This window comes from Rhamphochromis sp. 'chilingali' (genome assembly GCF_963969265.1).
Source record: "Rhamphochromis sp. 'chilingali' genome assembly, chromosome: 15".
Lineage (NCBI taxonomy): Eukaryota > Metazoa > Chordata > Actinopteri > Cichliformes > Cichlidae > Rhamphochromis > Rhamphochromis sp. 'chilingali'.
The window spans coordinates 9,304,440-9,322,792 of NC_137942.1; the positions used below are offsets into that span (position 1 = coordinate 9,304,440).

An 18,353-nucleotide genomic window follows, 5' to 3' on the forward strand; every position below is an offset into this window, starting at 1 on the left:
GAGCTTCATAAATCGCTTCTTCACACCCCAGATCCGTTTCTTGGTTCGGATTAATGCAGTTTAAAGGCACAATTGGTGATTAACTGTGGCTGTAAGTAAATTACTGCACTTAATTCATGTGGATTATTCATCTCTGGGCTCGGACTTGCGCCAGCGATCGCTACAACTTTAAGAAATAAATTGCATGTTTTTTTTCTTTTCTTCAGGAAATCACATGGAGGTGCTCCCGTGCTCACATGACAGACTGAACCATGGCAGGAGAGATCAGTGAAGGTAGAGTGCCAAAACTTCTTAAAAGTCCTTTTTATGACAGTATCGCCAAATGATTTCCACATTGGATTTATTTATTTTTCTCGACGTTGCGATGTCGGAAAAGTTTAAAGTGTGAATATTCCTGCGAACTAAAATCGCTATGAGAATTTCTGAGTAGGCAACATTACGATCGGAATCAATCTTCTTTTGAAAAGCCGTCATGTGCGCGTTTTATCTCACCAGTTGATGCTTTCTTGATACCAGTAAAGCTACAGTCTTGGTGATTTTTCCCGGTAAAGGTTATGTAAGCGGTGAACAGTGCTACTTAGTTTGGGAGCTGTTTTACTTCCATTTGGAAAACTTTCCCTTGTCCACTGAAATACCTAAAAACCCCGTAGTGATCTTATCTGAGCTGTATTAATCTTATCTAGTCCGCACTGCTCTAAAACTGAAGTTGTTAATATAATAATTCCCGATGTTTTTTCTTTCTTTCTTGTTTGTTTGTTTTTTTGTCTGTTTTTTGGATGCCTTAAAAGATCCAAGGCAACACAGTAGCCTGTAATTTCTATGAGGGGTAATATAAAACCACGAGATAGGAAATAAATCCTGTAGTTTCATAAAATTAGTTTCTCGTGACCCCTGCACTGGTTACCACTTCATTATAATGATGGCATATTTCTCATATTTGGGCAGTTGTGATGCTATGTAGGTGTTGTTCCTCTTTTAGGCTCAGTTCCTGCCTATTACAGGGAAGTGCATGAGGCCATCCGCTGTAGGACAGATGAGAGAGTGCAGGTTGAGGTTTTTCAGCGGCTGCTCCAAAGGACCGATCTCTCCAAGGTGGTCTTAAACCAGGTGCGGGGTCCACATTTAAAGCATTCATGCTGCGACAGGTAGAGACTGCATTGTTATCTAAAACTGTAACTTTTACTTATTAACCGGCACTGGCCCAAAGCAGCCTACTGTAATGGACTATACAGCCCACACTGAACCGAAATAATAGAGGAATATCCCATTGACTCATCCCTATTTTTTGCATATTACCAATGTGACACATGCACTCACAGTTTTATAGTGACATGAGGCTGGCATAGAAAAGGATTACAGACTGGTGAATTGAAGCCTTTAGTCAAAGAGACAATTTAATAAATTAAATGGGCTGCTATGCCACATTTTTGCTCAACTGTTCACTTTAATTTTGATAAGGGATGCTTTGTGAGTTAGTGTTAGCAAATGCAGACAGAGTAGATAAAGACATAATATTTTATCAGGTCGCCACTGTGAGATAGGCTCCAGTGCCCCTGTCACCCTGAGTTGGAGGAGTGGTTGAGACAAATGATAGTGGGATGAATATCTTATCAGCAGGAAGTATTGTTGGCTTGTAGGCATTGAATACATAGCGGTGTAGCCCCGTGGTTTTTGTTTGCATTAATGCTGAGATGTACAACACATCCACAATATGAAATTCCTCTGAAGTTACAATGTCTGCAGGTTTCCCATTTCCCCTTCCCTGACCTCATTGCATATCATTGCCTTTGTGTATACTGCGCACTTTTCGCAAAAGGAATGCAAACCACATTTGAATTTGGTTGTCAGACTGTAAGATTGTGACCCTGAGGCCATATTGTCTTTGTTCTCTTCAGATTGCTGAGCATCTTGACTCCTCCGATGGATTCCTGAGCAAATTATCACTCTATAAAGCACTCGCTTTGATTGCTCTCGCTCAGCAGGGCAAGCAACCGAGTCCCAAACTCTTGGAGAACTGCATACTAGGTAGGGGACAGTGACAGCAGTGTAGTAAATGTTTTACTTAATGAGTAGTTTGGAAAGTCTTCAGTGTGTAAAACGGCAACGCCAGCATTTCCTCTGCTGTCAGGATAAATCATTTGCAAAGATACAAATGTCGCTCTTTTTATTGACCATGTAGATGTAAGGTTTCACTTTTAAATAGAAGTTGTTTTTTTTAAAATGACAGCTCTAAACTGAAAAGTACCAACTGCATAAAATATTCATTTCACTTGCCTCACGTGGCTTCATTTAGTTTTATTTTATTTTGGTAGGGAAGACTTTGCTATATTTAAGTGTTGCATTCTTTCACTAGCCCCACAGAGGGAAGATGACAGGGGGAGAGGTTTTTATGGTTTTCATTGAGGTAGCCATTATGCTGGCTTGAGTTAGATCCATCCCCGACCTTCTGTGATTATTTAAGGCTCTCTCTGTTATTTCAGGTGTGGCCAGTGTGGCAGCTTGCTGCATGCCACTTCCTTGTCAGCTCCAGAATGAGTCTTATGCATTTGTGGGAGTACATTACATTCAATTCACGTTCTTCCTGGAATGTCCTAGAAGAAATGAAAAGCAGATCACATGAATGCTACACACAATACTGGGCTAGCAGGAGACAAACAGAGGGAAACACGTAGTCTTGGTTTTAACATCGGCATTCCTCGCAGTTGGGAAATTCACTTCTCTCTAGATTCATTGATTCAATCACGGAAAACAAATATTGGATCTTGGTTGTTGCTGTGTGGTTGTCAGAGTTACCGAAACCTCAGCTCGGGGAGCCGAGGGACCTGAGCACGCTGAGGATGCAGCCGGCTCAGGACGACGTGCTGACATTGTCGCAGACGCTGGACGAGCTTCTGGGGAAAGACACGGTCCAGGTGGAGCTCATTCCTGAGAAGAAAGGCCTGTTCCTCAAACATGTGGAGTACCAGGTCACCAGCCAGGTAAAACCTGATACATTAAATATGTGTGTTACAATGGTCTAGAACACTATGTGAACTACTACACTATTACTCTTTCTCTTAAATTTTCTTGTCTTTTTGTTTTATTCAGCGTTATAAGATATCAGTTTACCGGCGTTATAGCGACTTTGATGTCTTCCACGAGGTTTTGCTTCAGAGATTTGCCTACAGAGTCGTGCCAGCTTTGCCACCTAAAAGGATGTTAAAAGGAGGTAGGTCAGGGTCTTTGTTTCTGCATCGAATCATTTTACAGTTTATTTTTTTTAGCTGAACATGTCTGTTACTTCAGATTTGTTTGGAGATTATTTGGGTGTATACTCTCGACAGAATGGTTGACAAACACGTAGCCAAGCAGTTTGGCGGGTAAAGAATAAATAATAAGAATAAAGAAACTAGTGATGTGTAAAAATCCAGCTGTTTCCTCTTTATGTAGATTCTTATGCACTGATGAATCCTCACAAACACGCTTGGTTAGACACAGACTCCCTTACGTCTTAATCAACTGTAGAATATTTTAAAAAAATGCATCATCATATGCAAATCAACCTTTCCACCATTGGTGCTTTTTGATGCATAACATCGGAAGAGTTCTCCATTTATGGTTTTTGAGTAAATTGACATGGACTTCAAGTTTAAGCTAAAGTTTGCCCCCTTTTATACCCCGAACACCCCTCTCTGTCAGTGCTAACACTCCTGGTCAAACTGCTCATCGTGTTTGCTCTCTGCTGCGTCTGTCCACAGTCCTGACCTCGCTCTCCGAGCGGGAGTTCATTGAGGGGAGGAGACGTGGCCTCGGCAGATTTCTTAACTTGGTGGCTCGACATCCTTTCTTCTCAGAGGATGAGCTGGTCAAGACCTTCCTCACTTTCAGTGGCTCTGTATGTCGTTTCTTTAACTTACTCCCTGTTTCTTTTGTGCTGGCTGTTGCACAGTAAGCATCCTGTTTTAGCTAATCTGTGTCGTCCCCCCCCCCCCCCCCCCAAACTCTGACCTCCTCACCCTCCTCTTCCCACACAGGATGTTCAGTCTAGGCTGCGTGACACTTGTAAGAAAACGGGTGACGAGTTCATGATTAACAGAATCGCAACTCAGGCAAAGGTTTGCACATGGCTGATGACTCCAGTTGTACTTTTCTCATAAAGAATCGCCTGCTTTTAAAGATTCAGACGGCACAAAAGAGCTTTGCCTCGCTTGCGTTACAGGAATATCTCCCAGCTGACATTCAGGCTCAGTTTTCGACAAGCAGAGAGATGATTAGAAATATCCACAACAGCTTCCAGAGGCTGCGGGACAGAGCTGAGAAAATGGTGGAGCGCTCTAAGGACAATGCATCTGATCTCCTCATGTTTGGCAAAGAGCTCAGGTATTTTATTATTACGGGTATAAACTTAATCTTTCTGTAGTATCCGCAGGTATTGGAGTTTTTGGTAATAAGGTTCAAATCCTCAGTGTTATCTGTGATTCTGTTCCTGGTTGTTAACTTGAAATGAGTTTGGCAGCTAGCACACCACAATATTACTTTCTCCCTCTGTAATATTGTATTTTCTGCAGTACACTGGGCTCAGATGCCTCGCCTCTTCCCTCCTTGGCCTCTTCACAAAGCACCTGGGGGACCCTGCGCCAGTCGCTGAAGAGCCTTTCTGTGGAGTTTGCTGTGCTGTCTGACAAAGCTGCTCAGCAGGTACAGCCCTCAGTCTTTCATCTTCACCACCTGCTCTGCTGTGTTTGTCCAAAACTGGCACTGGGTAATAAATGTTGTTTTGTTAATGTCCTCAGGGCCGGCGAGAAGAAGATGATGTTGTGGAAAAATTGAATCTTTTCCTGGATTTGCTGCAGTCGTACAGGGTGAGTGAGTTTCACTTTTGGTTCTCGCCTTTCACTCCACCTCCAGGGGATCCTCAACCTTTTGTGTGGCAGTTACTTTTGTTCTGCCTGCTGTTTTCTGATAGAAGCACAATAAATATTTGTAAATTTAAATTGAAGTGCATTTAGTAACCAAAGTCAGACTATTATGTAATGGACTGTTTTAACCTCACTCCATTGAAATTGCTGTTTTTATTCGTGGGTGGAATTTTTTTGATTTTGCAAAGCAGCTGGTGGGTTAACAAGAAATCATTTTCCACAGCGTCTATCAAATCTATTAACCAAAAAACAACATGCATAAAGTTCTTCCATTACCCCTGGTTGCTATGTGCAGCACAGCGTGTTTCCCTACAATTTGTAGTCAAATAAAGAAGTACTTTGTTTCTCAAGGATCTCTGTGAGCGGCATGAGAAGGGCGTCCTCCATGAGCACCAGAAAGCATTGCACAAGTACAGTGTGATGAAGAGGCAGATGATGAGTGCCACTGTGCAGCACAAAGAGCAGGCATCTGTGGAGCAGCTGGAATCGCGAATTGTTCAGGTGATCATTTCATCTTCTCTTTTTGTGAGCCTTTAGAGTGTGAACTTCTTTATTGCTTTAAAAGTAAAATTCTACAGTGACTGAAGTTCATATAAAAGTAACATGTGCCCTGAAAACACACACACTGACCGTATAATTGTGTGGGTTTGCATATGAATGGAGCTATAGCCTTGTGAGCCATTAAAAAAAATAAAAAATAAATGTTGGGATGAGAGAAATTTGTCAGCTGCACATTATCCTGTTCCACTACATCCCAATGGTGCTCTATTAGATTGAGATGTATTGACTATGAAGGCCATTCGAGTACAGTGAACACATTGTCATGTTAACCTGCTGAAAATGGCCATCAGAAGATGGGGACAATGTGGTCATAAAGGGACAGGCATACTCCTCAATAGACTGTTTAAACACTTAACTGGTACTAAAGCACCTGAAGTATGCAAAGAAAATATCCCCGTGTTTCTACATCACTATCACCAGCCTGAACGAAACAGGGTGGATCCATGCCTTCATGATGTTTACACCAAATTCTGACCTTACAATCTGAATCTCACAGCAGACATCAAGACTCATCAGTTTCCAGTTGTCCAGTTTTGGTGAATCTGTGTGAATTTGTAGACTCGGCTTCTTGTTCTTAGCTGACAGAAATGGTATCTAGTGTGGTCTTTGACTGTTGTAGCCCTTCTGCTTCAAGGTTAGATGTGTTGTGCATTCAGAGACGCTCTTTTGCTACTTTTTATTTATTTTTCTGTTGCTTTCCTATCAGATCGAAGCAGCCTGGCCATTCCACTCTGACCTCTGTCATTAACAAAGCATTTTCAAGCCATTCTCTGTAAACCCTGGAGATGGTTATGCAGACAAAATATACATAAAGTGTCCCATCAATGCATATAATGCTCTCTAAAAACAGAGATTATTAGTTGACTGATATGTGAGATATGTATTATTATGTACAACAGTCATAAATGAATGATGAAAGGTAATTGCAGTGTTGATGTGACAACACAAAATGGAAAATTTTAAATCCTATAGAATCTTTTATTAAATGTAATTGAATAATTTGTGTGCTTCTTGTTTTGGCAATGAGAGTAGAGCTTCATCATGTTTTATTTTTTTTCCTTATTTAGTACCAACACTTGTACATATGAAAATAGACAATGCTTACTCTATATAAAGTGTTTTATTTCTAATCATTCCCATCCTTTAATAAACGGTAAAGACATCTTACTGTATGTTTATTCTAATAACAGCAAGAAAATGCCATCCAGACCATGGAGCTGCGTAACTACTTCTCCCTATTCTGCCTTCATCAAGAAACACAGCTTATCTTCACTTACCTTCCGATTACCTCGCACATTCTCGGATCTTTTGTTAACTCCCAGGTCCAAGGACACCGAGAGGTGAGAAAGTTTTTTGAAAATAACTTTTCTACAGATCCGCCTTTATGGCGACACCACTCCAGGAAGGTCAAATAAGTTTTAAATTGGCTACTGAAACTGATGGATGGTACAGCTGAACAGACCGAACTTTTTCATCTGGGATTAGAAACCAAGCAAAGCAGTAATGGTTATGTACTTCCTTCTGATCGCTGGTTTTCAGTTTCTGTGGTTCAAGTACTTGAATGCTTCTTTTTTTTTTTTTAAAGCTGGAAACTATTGAGCAATATATTCTGTGCAGTAAAATACACTATTGTTTTCCCTTTCTTTTTAGATGGGGGAGGTGTGGAGTGAATTGCAGCCAAAGCTTGGGTGTCTCTTCAGCGGTAACAATGGACTGAAACACTCCATCTGAAACCTAAATGTACATGAGATGAAAAAGGAAAAACACAGCCACTGAGGATTACAAACTACAAAATAATGCTAAAGGGGGGGAGCAGAGCTTTTTCATTCAGTTTTGTTTTGTCTGATCATTGGCCATATCACCTGCATGGAACAGCTGGCTCGTAAAACACTTTATGCTCTGCTTCTGCGTAAAGTCCAGTTCACCATTAACTTTTTATAATTATTTGAACATGTCAGGAAAATCCTATGAAGTGTTATTTTACAACGGATACAAGGCTGGTGCATTAATTTCTGCTTTAGTTAAAGCACCTGTATGTGATATTTAAATTTTCCACACTAAGATGAAATAAGTAGTAAAGGACAGAAAGGCTGACTTTATTAAAGGGTGGGACTATTAAAAACCTTAATGTTCTTGCTTAATAACATTGAACCAGTATATTATTTTATTTTATAAATGTTAGTTCGTAGGGATGTGTATTGGCATACTTTTCCTGCTTTTTGTTTTTTTTACAACAAGAGTTTTCGCTGCCTGAAGTATTTGCAAGCGTCCCAGTTTTTATTTTATAAGCTATTTCAAACATCTGACCTTAAACTGTAGGATAATATGAAGGGCAGAGGTGAGATCTATGAAAGGATAATGTCTGGCACTAGTGACATAATGTCAATAATAACACTATAAGCTATTGATTTACTACCAAAGACAAAGCTGCCTAAATACACTCCTTTGCTGTACATAAAAGCAGGACTCCTGCATCACCCCATTTTAACAATCATCACTTTTAATTTTTTTTAAGAAGATTTTTGCGCACATCAGCCAACAGATGTATTATTATCCGGACAAAAATGTCTGAATTTTGCTGGATTTTCTTCTCATTCACTGTCTGACTTTGTACTTTTCTAAAATTATGTACATTTTTGGTTTTTTGTACACACATATAACAGAGAATATACTTTACTCAAATATATGTAACAAAGGTGCAATTTGGGGTTCATGTTAAAGAAGCTATGTTCCAAATTGCAAATGAACTGGTTTAAACATGTATTTTATGAAGAAACTCCCATACAGTATGAAACAATTATTTTAGTAATCGCCTTAATTTTGGAAACGTGCTGCACAGAATATGAAACCTAATGAATTCAGAACTGTATATACTGTAAATATTCCACTAAAGAGGTGCTTCCTGAATTGTGTTGAATCAGATACTCTAAAAATAAAATGAGAGTATGGATGTTTTCTTTCAGTGTAGTGCTGCTTTGATTTTCATGGGGAAAAATCCCTGTAAAGAAATAAAAAGGTTTCTAATTGTGTTACAGCTGCGTAACATGTAAACCCTCCACAGGATATCTTCGTTTCCTCCGCATAATGACACAAAACAGCCGTTGGATTATTCCTGGTATTTCTCACAGGTTTTATATTGGTCCCTGATGTAAATGCCACCAGTAACAGCTCGATTATTTCCCTTCAGAGCTCCTCCACTTCTTCCAGCGTGTGGCTGAGAATCACATCGTGACCCTGAAACTTGAAGTATCCAACAAATTTCTTCTTCTGCAGCATCAGAGGGAACCACAGTATATCATCGGCCCACATCTGACTGAAAGGAATTTTGTCACGTTCGAACCACTGGGGCCTCATTTCTAGAAAACAAAAGAAAAAATAATTAGACCTCCGGAGAATGAAATAGCATTTTATCATCTGCCTTCAGATATCATCTGCCTTTTCACTGTCATTTCTTAGTTACTGTCCAGAGAATGGAGAGAATTATTATTAAATCAATTCAAGTTGCTTTAGGACCTCAATCCTAAGTAGACAACAGACATCTGTATTACAGTAGTGCAGATAACACTTGCACTCATTTCCTGCCTTATCTTATCTGTTTTATACAAAACAAAACTTTTATATGATAAGCTGTTAAAATCAAACACTTAATGTTATTTGATGTGCCTTAAAACGCTCATAAGTGTGCTGAAATAATTATTGTCACTAAAATTACTCTTTTTAGAATTTTTCTAGTCAAAGATTAGAGAGAAAAAACTCCACCATATTCATTCATTCTTTCTTAACCTTAAGAAGATGATAGAAATGGTTGGATCTTTATTTATTTTTTTAATTTAATGGCTTGACTAGACTATTCTTGACTAAACAAACCTCATACTTAATCCCCCAATTGGTTATTAGTATTTTCCAACTTTAATTTCTGTCTTGTTAAATCAGTGTTAAAACCACATTACACAATTTCCCTTAACTTCACCACATTTCAGTTAAGCTTTTTTCCCTCTACTTATCACTTCACCTCCTGACTGTTTGACTTCTTTTACCCTCCAGACTCTTTGGTTCACTGCTAATGCCTGAACGCTCGAGGAGCTGAGGTTTGCCGAGCGCCTCCAGACTTCACCTTGCTGACCTTGGCTAAATTGCCTGGAAAGACATCCTTGCAAGTTCTTCCTGCTAAGGGCATCAACTCTTCTTTGTTTATTTACAATCTTTACCACTGAGAGCACAATTATAGATTTTTCTTTCCACTTCACAAATATACTACACACGCTCCTACTTCTGTGTATCTCACACAAAACAGTCAAATAGTCAAACAAAATCCAACACAGGATACGACTGGTTTAGACAATTGCAGACCCGTTTCCAGACTTCTACTAATTTCTAAAATAACTCGCAAAACTACTGCTTACCAGCTTACCAGCTTTTTCAGCTGGTTGAGGGACATTGTACTTAAAAAAAGTATACCAGTGACCAGACCAAACCAACAAACATATTATTGATCTGGTATTTCTGGCACTGCTCTCAAATTTAATAATAGTTATTTGACAGAGACTTCAAAATTCATAATAACTTTGTCTTTATCTTCTCTTTTCCCATGTGACATCTCTCAAAGCTCCACCCTTGTACCATTTCTGCTTTCATTACATATTTCATGTTTTAGAGATCTCATATTTCTTACTGCTGCTCATCTGATAATATGTAGCTATACTTTCCTATTACACCTATCAACCAGTTTTCACTGTCATTACCGACTGAGTGTCTTTAAGTATCTCAAAACTGAGGCCCATGTGTTCAGGCCTGACAGCTTCTTTAAGGAGATCGGTCATTAGCCCTGCAACATCAAATAATCTGTGAGGAGTTTTGCAGTTATTTTGACCAGCATTTGAATTTTGAACCTCAGCTCTCTAGCCTCATGTACTCATTTCTTTCAAATAAGAAACATCACTAAAATCAAACCTTTATTGTAACCTTCTGCTTTGAACACACACTCCAATCTTCTGTCTGCTGTAAGTTATTGTACCTTACCTTTGATTTGCACTACTCAGGGAGGACCGAGTAGTGCAAATCAAAAACCACAAAGTGCTTGCACATCACGCCTATTCCTATTCTTGCTATCATAAACCTTGCATGGAACGCAAACGCCATGAAACCCCCCCAGTGACGCCTGACTCTAGTTATTAGAAGAATTTGGCTTCAATTGCTTTGCTCAGACTGCTTGTTTCACTTTTAATTTTGCTGGAAAAATATAAAACTAGAAGAGCCTGCAAAACAAAGCCCCCTGAAGATGTCAGGAGGAGGTCAAATGCTTTTCACAGACTTCATAGAACTCTTAACTATGAACATCTGCTCCAGTACTGCGCAATTATTAGCTATATTATAGTTTTCCTTGCTACTTAACATTTCTACTCAACTCCATTTAAAAAGCTTCTTTCGGCTGCTCACTTATTATTAAGGGGTCACCAAAGTGGATGGATTTGCATATTCAACAAATTTGATTTTATAAAACCTTTAAAATATTATTTTCAATAAGAAATGTGACAGATATGAAAAACGAACTGTTGATATAAGTTTGGGTCAAACATCACTTTAACAGTAAGTTACAAAAAATGGTTTATATCACGTTATTAGGACTCAATTATATTTATTATAAATATATTAAAATATAAAATATTTTCGTGCCAAACTGTTAGGCACTGTGCAACAAACAATCTTTGCATCTCCTCTCATAGGACACCATTATCTGAAACGTATAGGCAACAGTGAACTAAAATTCACCACCCCAAGCTCTCTCCTTCCTCTCATTTCAACCACTTTCAAACTATGATACCACTGGATTTCTTCATTTTTCAGTGTGGTGCAGCGGATGTGATACCATCGGATTCTGTCGGTTCTCCATTATATGTGTCGGCTCTGAAAACATGGACATCAAGTAGCTGCGTTTCTCCCACAAATTCAAATTTGATATTTCCGATCTTGTCGAGTGCATCCACCGTGAGACCACTTTCTTCTTCCAGCTCTCTGAAAGGAAAAAAACATCAAATAAATGATTAATTACGTGGGTCTTAAAAATAAGCTCACCGTAGACGTCACACGGGCACTAAAAGCAACTAAAAATGGCAAAGTAATGATATCGGTGGTTCTAGGACACAATCTATTTGTGGCATTTGCTTTACCCTCTACACAAAACATTTTAAGATTATTAAAAAAAATTAGTATGAGAGTGAAAGGTCTGGATAAGAGCTTGTGGGCTGAACATTGAGATCGGGGTCAAAGTGTTGTTGCAAACTGCAGAGGGTAGTAAAATATGCCAAAATAGCATGTTCAGGTTGACTGAATGTCAAATTTGTAGTACTTTTATTCTCTCCCATCTTTATTTAAAAAGTAACTAACCATGAACTTACCATTAATACACTAATATGTGACGTGCTTTCTAATAAAAATGTGTCGTCAGAGAAGAAATTAATATAAGAGCTTTGTCGCTTTCTATGAAGGTGTGGCAGGGCGTGGTCTGCGGTGCCGCTGCAGAGGAGGCGGACGCACCTGAGCGGCATCCGCAATCACGCCTCGCCGGCATAAAGAGTCTGTACTGGGTCCTGTCAGTTCCTGTTTTGGTGATGTGCTTGGCTGGTGGCTGGAAAGCTGCAGCCGTGTGTGTCATCATTCATTTACAGAATGTTAAATCTTGGTAAAGGTACACTTGATACATATCTTACTCATCACAAGAGCTTCAGAGATAAGAACTGTTAGGGGCAGGGATGACGACTTTTAAAAGACTGAAAAAAAATTCAGATTTTCTGGAACGATGCAGTAGCTCTTTTTGTTTTATTTTCAGGGGATTCATCCCAATCATAAAAAAAAAACCAACAACTGCAAAAATTATGCATTAGCAGCATCCAAGAAAACACTCCACATTAAAAGCTGCTGGTAGATGCCAGCAGCAAGTGAATTTTAACGTTCCTTTCACAGAATATTATTATACATTACACTCAACATATTAACAGACACTAATTTATATGATTAGGACTATTAATTACAAACTGCAGTTTTCCTCTTTTTCTTTAATCAATCACACTTTTTAAAAGAAGCTCTTTTGTCTAGCAATATTCTCAGTCACAGCACGTTATCTAAGGGTCCTCATTTTAGCTTTTTAGTCCCCAGTACTCAAGCCAAACACAACCTTAAGTTCCCTTCACTAAAAGAAATGTTTTGATTGGTGTTGGCCTATTCACTGACCAGGACTTATTAAATGGAAGGAGTGAAGCTAGGATTGAGAAGTGGGTTAAGATGATTTTCAGTATTGCCCTTACCTGACCATTACATGAAGAACTAAGTGTTTCTAACTCAGTCTTGTTACCCATTGCATCCAAATATCCTAAACACAAAGCTGGTCTCACTACGTGTTTAAGGAAAAACGGCTTGAGAACTCGCCCGATAGCTTTTTGGGGGTTTCCTTCCTTTGCTTTGAAACAAATTTCCTGCAGATGATTGATCACAGATTGTCCAGACTTCACATTAATGTGTTTCCCCCCACACACTTACAGAGTACTCAAAACATATCAAACTCCCTCTTTTTCAGTCGTTTTCTTAACCCTTGCACAACATTGGTACTTTGCTGTTGCATACAAACAGAGTTTCGTCTTAAAATCCCAAACCCAGTGTTATGTTTTGTCATATGTTTTTAATGGTTCATGTTAAAGCTATAAGTGTATTGATACCCTGGCAGATATCAAAGTGGATATTGATGTGATAATATGGACTGCGAAACTGATTAAACTAGATTTAGAACTACTTTAGATAAAACCACAAGGGCTATAAAAATTACACCTGTAAAACCCTAAAAGATGCTTTGTGTTTGCAGAAATTTGTGCCCCCCCCCCCAAAAAAACAAAAACCCAACTAGAAAAACAAACAAACAAAAAAAAAACATAGTTGCACATCCAAACGTGCTGTGGTGGGGATTCAAGAAAATAGTTTGAGATGATTTAAGCTTTGGGATGAAGCATATTATCCTGATGGACGGAGTCATTAGAACATGAGCACACCGTGGTGCATAAATGGATGGACATGGACATCAACAATATTCAGGTAGGCTGGTAGCATTTAGATGATTAGCATTTAGATCAGGGGTGTCAAACTCAAATACACAGTGGGCCAAAATTCAAAACTGGAACAAAGTCGCGGGCTAACGTTAATATTTATTGAAATATATTTATTCCTCCAGATATAAGAATGAATCTTTTCTTATGGACTCAAACAAGTTTTGCTGAAAAACTGAATGTGGAACAAGCAAAGCTTAATACTAAACAATATATATATATATTAGCTGTATAATACCAGTAGGCCAGCTCTAATAGTAATTTGGTATGGCTTCGCGGGCCAAATGTAATTAGGCTGCGGGCCAAATTTGGCCCGCGGGCCAGAGTTTGACACCTATGATTTAGATGATGTTCAGCTGGTACTAAGGTGCCCTAAGTGTGCCAAAAAAATATCCCCACACATTAAACCAATACTGCCCTGATACAAGGCAGAATGGGTCCATGCTTTCCTGTAGTTTACAACAAATTCTGACCCCATGATCTGAGTGTCACAGTCAAAATTGAGACTCAGACCATTTGACATTTTTCCAGTCTTCTATTGTCCAATTTTGGTCCCCATGAGAAACGTAGCTTCCCAATTAGTTTCGTCACACTTAAGACCACTTCATTTCAAAATCAATTAAATCGTGAGTCTATTTTTATTATAATTATTATTTTTTTAATATAAAAAATGTCGAACGCAACTAAACTTGCCTCCTAGCAGCGTCCTCAATGGTTTCTCCAGGCTGAACTTTGCCCCCAAACCCGTTCCACTTTCCAGCACCAAAGCCCCTCTTCTTCATACCCAGTAGCACTCTGCCCGGCTGGACAATGAGCACAAGGGTCAGCAGCTTGGAGCTCAACATCTCGCCTGAGTGTGGAGGTAAAGAAATCTGATGTTAAACTAACGCAATGCATCTCCACTGTGCTGCACAGTAAGCGTAATCAGCTGCACACTCCGCTGTGTGCTAACATGGTTACCTGCTAAGTAAAACTGTGCTAGCGTATTGAAAAAAGGAATTTTTTCTCAGCGGTGGCCGAAAGAAAAAAGACGAAAAACTGCTTATAAAAACAGTATACTTTGAGTTCAACAACTCCCGCGTGCAGCTGCAGATCGGTTGTCACGTGATGTGCTGATACGTAAGAGCGTGGATGAGTACGATTGACGTAAACTCAGCTCACCGGGTCCATCGCTTTCTTGCTAGATCGGTTAACCGTGGTTACCATGAAATGTGTTCGACTAGAAACTGCAGCTGGTTAATGCTGCAGTTACAGCACGTGTTATCTCACGATAACCCAACAACAAATGGAGGTTATCAGTAATTTATTGATTGATTATTTTTATTTTGTTAATATAACAAAAACTGCTTCTAAAAGCTTCGTTATGTCTCTGATGGTTCTCAGTCATCCAGGCCTTAGAAGCGTATTTACTTGCTTTCATTTCTTATTATTACTAATAGTCTATAGACTATTAGTAATAATAAGAAAAGCAATAATACTTAAATGCACTTTAGTCATGCCTTACAAAAAAAGATTCCATCTGAAATCTGTAAAATTTAAGGTTCAGTTTACCATTCAAAAACTGAAGAACATTTTCCAATCTAAAATTGCAACAAATCATCTTTGTGGCCCATATTATTATTACAAGTTTATAGAGAAACCCAACCAGATAAACAACTGAATAAATAAAGGAAAATGGATGAATGGCTGAACTATAGAGAATCTGGAGAACTATCTGCATGTAAAGATCATTACTGACAGTCTCCCGGCCCTCAACTGAATCTACATTTAACAGCATACAACATTCCATAATGTGAAATCACTGCAGGGGAAATGAAGAAATGCCACTTCGTCTCCTGTACTTGGAGTACTTGGATGTCATGGTACTTGCCTCAGCTGGTAGCTCCATATGTTTTGATTTGGTAAAGTTTTACATCAGATGCTCTTCCTGACAGAACCCCCAAAGAGAGTGGAATCGAATTGGTGACCTTGGTGAGCCAATGTGTTATTCGCCAATCAAACTCTCCAAAGCGTTTTGGAAAGCATTTGTGCTTTACATATGCTGCAATCTATTCCATTAGGGGAGGCCTCGTCTGTCTTTGACAGTGTCACACCTTCTGCACATATTACAGCACTGTAATAAGAGTCTGGCTTAATATAGCCTGCCTGTTTTCCACACATTAAAAGATTTTGTACACAGTAAAAAAATAAATAAAGAAATGTGACCTAGGATTTCTCAGTATTGTATAAACTTAAAACAAATGGAAAAATAAATTAGGCACATTAGCTTCAATCTGTCCCAGATAGGAACACTTGTTGTGTACATGTTTTGCAGTAAGGGGACGTATATAGGCACGCACCTAACGATTTTGCCCTTAACCAATGAGGAGGGGGGGCTCGTGTATTTCGACGCAAGCGCAGTTCAGCATGCGGTACACGTGACTGCGCAATGTAATAACAATGTGGATGTTTTCCTTGCAGAGGAGATATCTGCACTTCTCGTTGTGTTTGATGAAGAAACTGAAGGGTAAGACGCCAGCGGAGCAGCGCTGGCTCCGACGGCAGCTTAAAGACCCGTATGTCAAAGCTTCCCAGGTCCAAAACTTTCGATGCAGGAGCGCCTTCAAGCTTCTAGAGATAGATGACAAGTTCAGGCTCTTACAACCTGGATACACTGTGGTGGACTGCGGAGCTGCTCCTGGAGCCTGGAGCCAGGTGGCAGTCCAGAGGGTCAATTCAGGTGTGACAGGTGAGAGGACAGGTGAGATCACACAGGTTTGTGGGAGGGGCGCCATGATATGATTGTTACGACGTTTAACCTAGAGTTTGTGCTTTTGCTAAGACTGTATGTCAGGGACGACTTTGAGCCCAACCTTACAATATTTTGTCCGATTTTTCCCTATTGCGTAGCGGTTCTGTAGTTTTCCAAGCGTAAAGTATTGTGGCTCATGCCTAATTTTCCTAATAAGATTATATAGGCATCATAAAATGTCATATTGATTGATTTCGTTTTTAAATATCTGCAGTGTGGTTTGAATATTAGCATTCAGAAACCGAAGCTGCTCTTAATATCCATCATGTCGGCGTTTATTCCTAGTGATGCAGATTGATGGGAAGAGTCTGCACTACATTTACCACACAAACAAAAAGCAGTGCTCTGCAAAAAACAGAAGCAGATGTGATAGACTGTGATGTATTACCAAGCTGAAAGTTATTGAAGCCTATGGCAGATGCATTAATAAAAGCAGAAAATTCACAAAAGAAACGTGTATTGATGATAATATAGAACATGTGCTATTATAATTTGATATAATTATGTGTTATTATAATTATCAAATGAGTTGTCTTGCTTCTCTAGTTGATCGTGCAAGGAAATAGACTGGCTTTTATATCCAGACTTGTCTTTCTTGTAGCTCAGCCTTAAATAACAGAAAAAATAAGCTTGTAAATTAAAGTCACTATCTTTCCTATTACCTTAGATCCAGAGTTGCCTCGTGGTATGGTTGTTGGCATTGATTTGCTGAACATACCGCCTCTGGATGGTGCTCACTTCCTGTCCAATTGCGATGTCACAGACCCTGCCACACATGCCAAGCTGTTGGAGCTTCTTCCCTACGGCAAGGCTCATGTCATCCTGAGCGACATGGCACCCAATGCCAGCGGTTTCAGAGAGATGGACCACGAGAAACTCATCACAATGTGTTTGTCTTTGATAGACTTGGCTGAGAAAATTTTACAGCCCCAGGGTTCTCTTCTTTGTAAATACTGGGACGGGATCCTTGCTCATAAACTGCAGGAAACGCTCTCAAGTGTGTTCAGTAGTGTTCGGACTTTAAAGCCAGATTCCAGCAGAAAAGACTCAGCTGAACGATATTTCCTTGCTAGAATGTACAGAAGGCCAATAAAGTGATGTTTAATTATGGAGTGTGTGCTCCGTTCAGTCTGAGCATGACGAAGGGGCTCTCTTAGTGGCTGTCATCAAAAGATGGCACTGTTGAGGCATCGGTAAGGCTGACTGCTCCAGGCACAGAAGCAAACACATTAAACACTGTGATGCTGGCTTTTAAGCCCTGCAAACTTAACACAGCAGCAGTGAATCAGTAATATGTAAACCTATGCAAGAATCAGTTTGATATTCCTCAAGAGCCCAATGCAGTGCTTCTCTGAAGTTATTGTTTGCCCCAAGTGTTTGTTCTACACACTCAGACTGGTATTTGCTTTGTTACAGAAAGTCATCTACCAGTGGTGCTTATGCTAATAATTTGCACTGCCAGCCATGTAGAAATATGTAATAATTCTCTCACTGAGAGCTCACAGAGAGGGAAAACTAATACATAAGAGTCAAACACAGTATGACTAACTGGAAGTGGGATGCTACTCAAGTGTTATTGGGTTCTGACAGTGAAAACATGTCCATTTCCTGTGAAAATGTGATAAGCACAGTCATTTCAGTTTTTCTTTTTTTTCTTTCTTTCATATTTTCACAGATCTCCCTTTAAATCACTGAGGTGAACACTTTCATTTGTTTTTATTTTTTAGTACAACTGGTCATGAAATAAAAGCACATTTTGTAGTCGTATAGTGTCACAGTCTTGTCCTGACTTGAAGCGCCATTCACCAGAGCCAGATGCATATACGATGTCTTTATCTTCTCTTCCCGTCTTAGTGCATTCGTTTTCATGTACAAGCAACTATCATTTTTGGAGGGCATTTTATGCTTTTAGTCCAGTGACAGAAATAGATTGGGAATGACTTGCCACAAAGGTCTCCAGCTGGACACGTACTTGGGATGTTGCTTTACCCTTTGGCCAAAAGGGCTCTGTCA

General features: G+C 39.4%; 3 protein-coding genes across 7 annotated transcripts; 2 read left to right on the forward strand and 1 right to left on the reverse strand.

Annotated features, from left to right (window-relative positions):
* snx8a (sorting nexin 8a) lies at window positions 1-8,413 on the forward strand. Of its 3 annotated transcripts, XM_080904204.1 has the most exons (14): window positions 1-91; window positions 207-273; window positions 980-1,107; window positions 1,896-2,025; window positions 2,788-2,978; window positions 3,088-3,208; window positions 3,738-3,874; window positions 4,014-4,094; window positions 4,199-4,359; window positions 4,548-4,677; window positions 4,773-4,841; window positions 5,250-5,399; window positions 6,650-6,799; window positions 7,110-8,413. In XM_080904204.1, exons 2-14 carry the CDS (start codon window positions 252-254, stop codon window positions 7,188-7,190), a joined length of 1,551 nt encoding a protein of 516 aa, XP_080760330.1. In that variant the 5' UTR covers window positions 1-91; window positions 207-251; the 3' UTR covers window positions 7,191-8,413. The 3 variants fall into 3 exon arrangements, with proteins under 3 accessions (XP_080760330.1, XP_080760332.1, XP_080760331.1); XM_080904206.1 differs by lacking the exons at window positions 1-91; window positions 980-1,107 and having other exon boundaries at window positions 268-273; XM_080904205.1 differs by lacking the exons at window positions 1-91; window positions 207-273 and having other exon boundaries at window positions 1,002-1,145.
* A 162-nt stretch (window positions 8,414-8,575) lies between these two features.
* nudt1 (nudix (nucleoside diphosphate linked moiety X)-type motif 1) lies at window positions 8,576-14,715 on the reverse strand. 2 transcript variants are annotated; one of them, XM_080904207.1, is made up of 4 exons: window positions 14,510-14,713; window positions 14,243-14,399; window positions 11,326-11,471; window positions 8,576-8,815 (listed from the first exon to the last, which is right to left on the reverse strand). In XM_080904207.1, exons 2-4 carry the CDS (start codon window positions 14,392-14,394, stop codon window positions 8,643-8,645), a joined length of 471 nt encoding a protein of 156 aa, XP_080760333.1. In that variant the 5' UTR covers window positions 14,395-14,399; window positions 14,510-14,713; the 3' UTR covers window positions 8,576-8,642. The 2 variants fall into 2 exon arrangements, with proteins under 2 accessions (XP_080760333.1, XP_080760334.1); XM_080904208.1 differs by having other exon boundaries at window positions 14,243-14,715.
* Window positions 14,716-15,932: 1,217 nt separating this feature from the next.
* mrm2 (mitochondrial rRNA methyltransferase 2) lies at window positions 15,933-18,107 on the forward strand. 2 transcript variants are annotated; one of them, XM_080904644.1, is made up of 2 exons: window positions 15,933-16,289; window positions 17,008-18,107. In XM_080904644.1, the coding sequence occupies exons 1-2, from the start codon at window positions 15,989-15,991 to the stop codon at window positions 17,436-17,438; spliced, it is 732 nt and encodes a 243-aa protein (XP_080760770.1). In that variant the 5' UTR covers window positions 15,933-15,988; the 3' UTR covers window positions 17,439-18,107. The 2 variants fall into 2 exon arrangements, with proteins under 2 accessions (XP_080760770.1, XP_080760771.1); XM_080904645.1 differs by having other exon boundaries at window positions 15,934-16,277.
* Window positions 18,108-18,353: the final 246 nt, after the last annotated feature.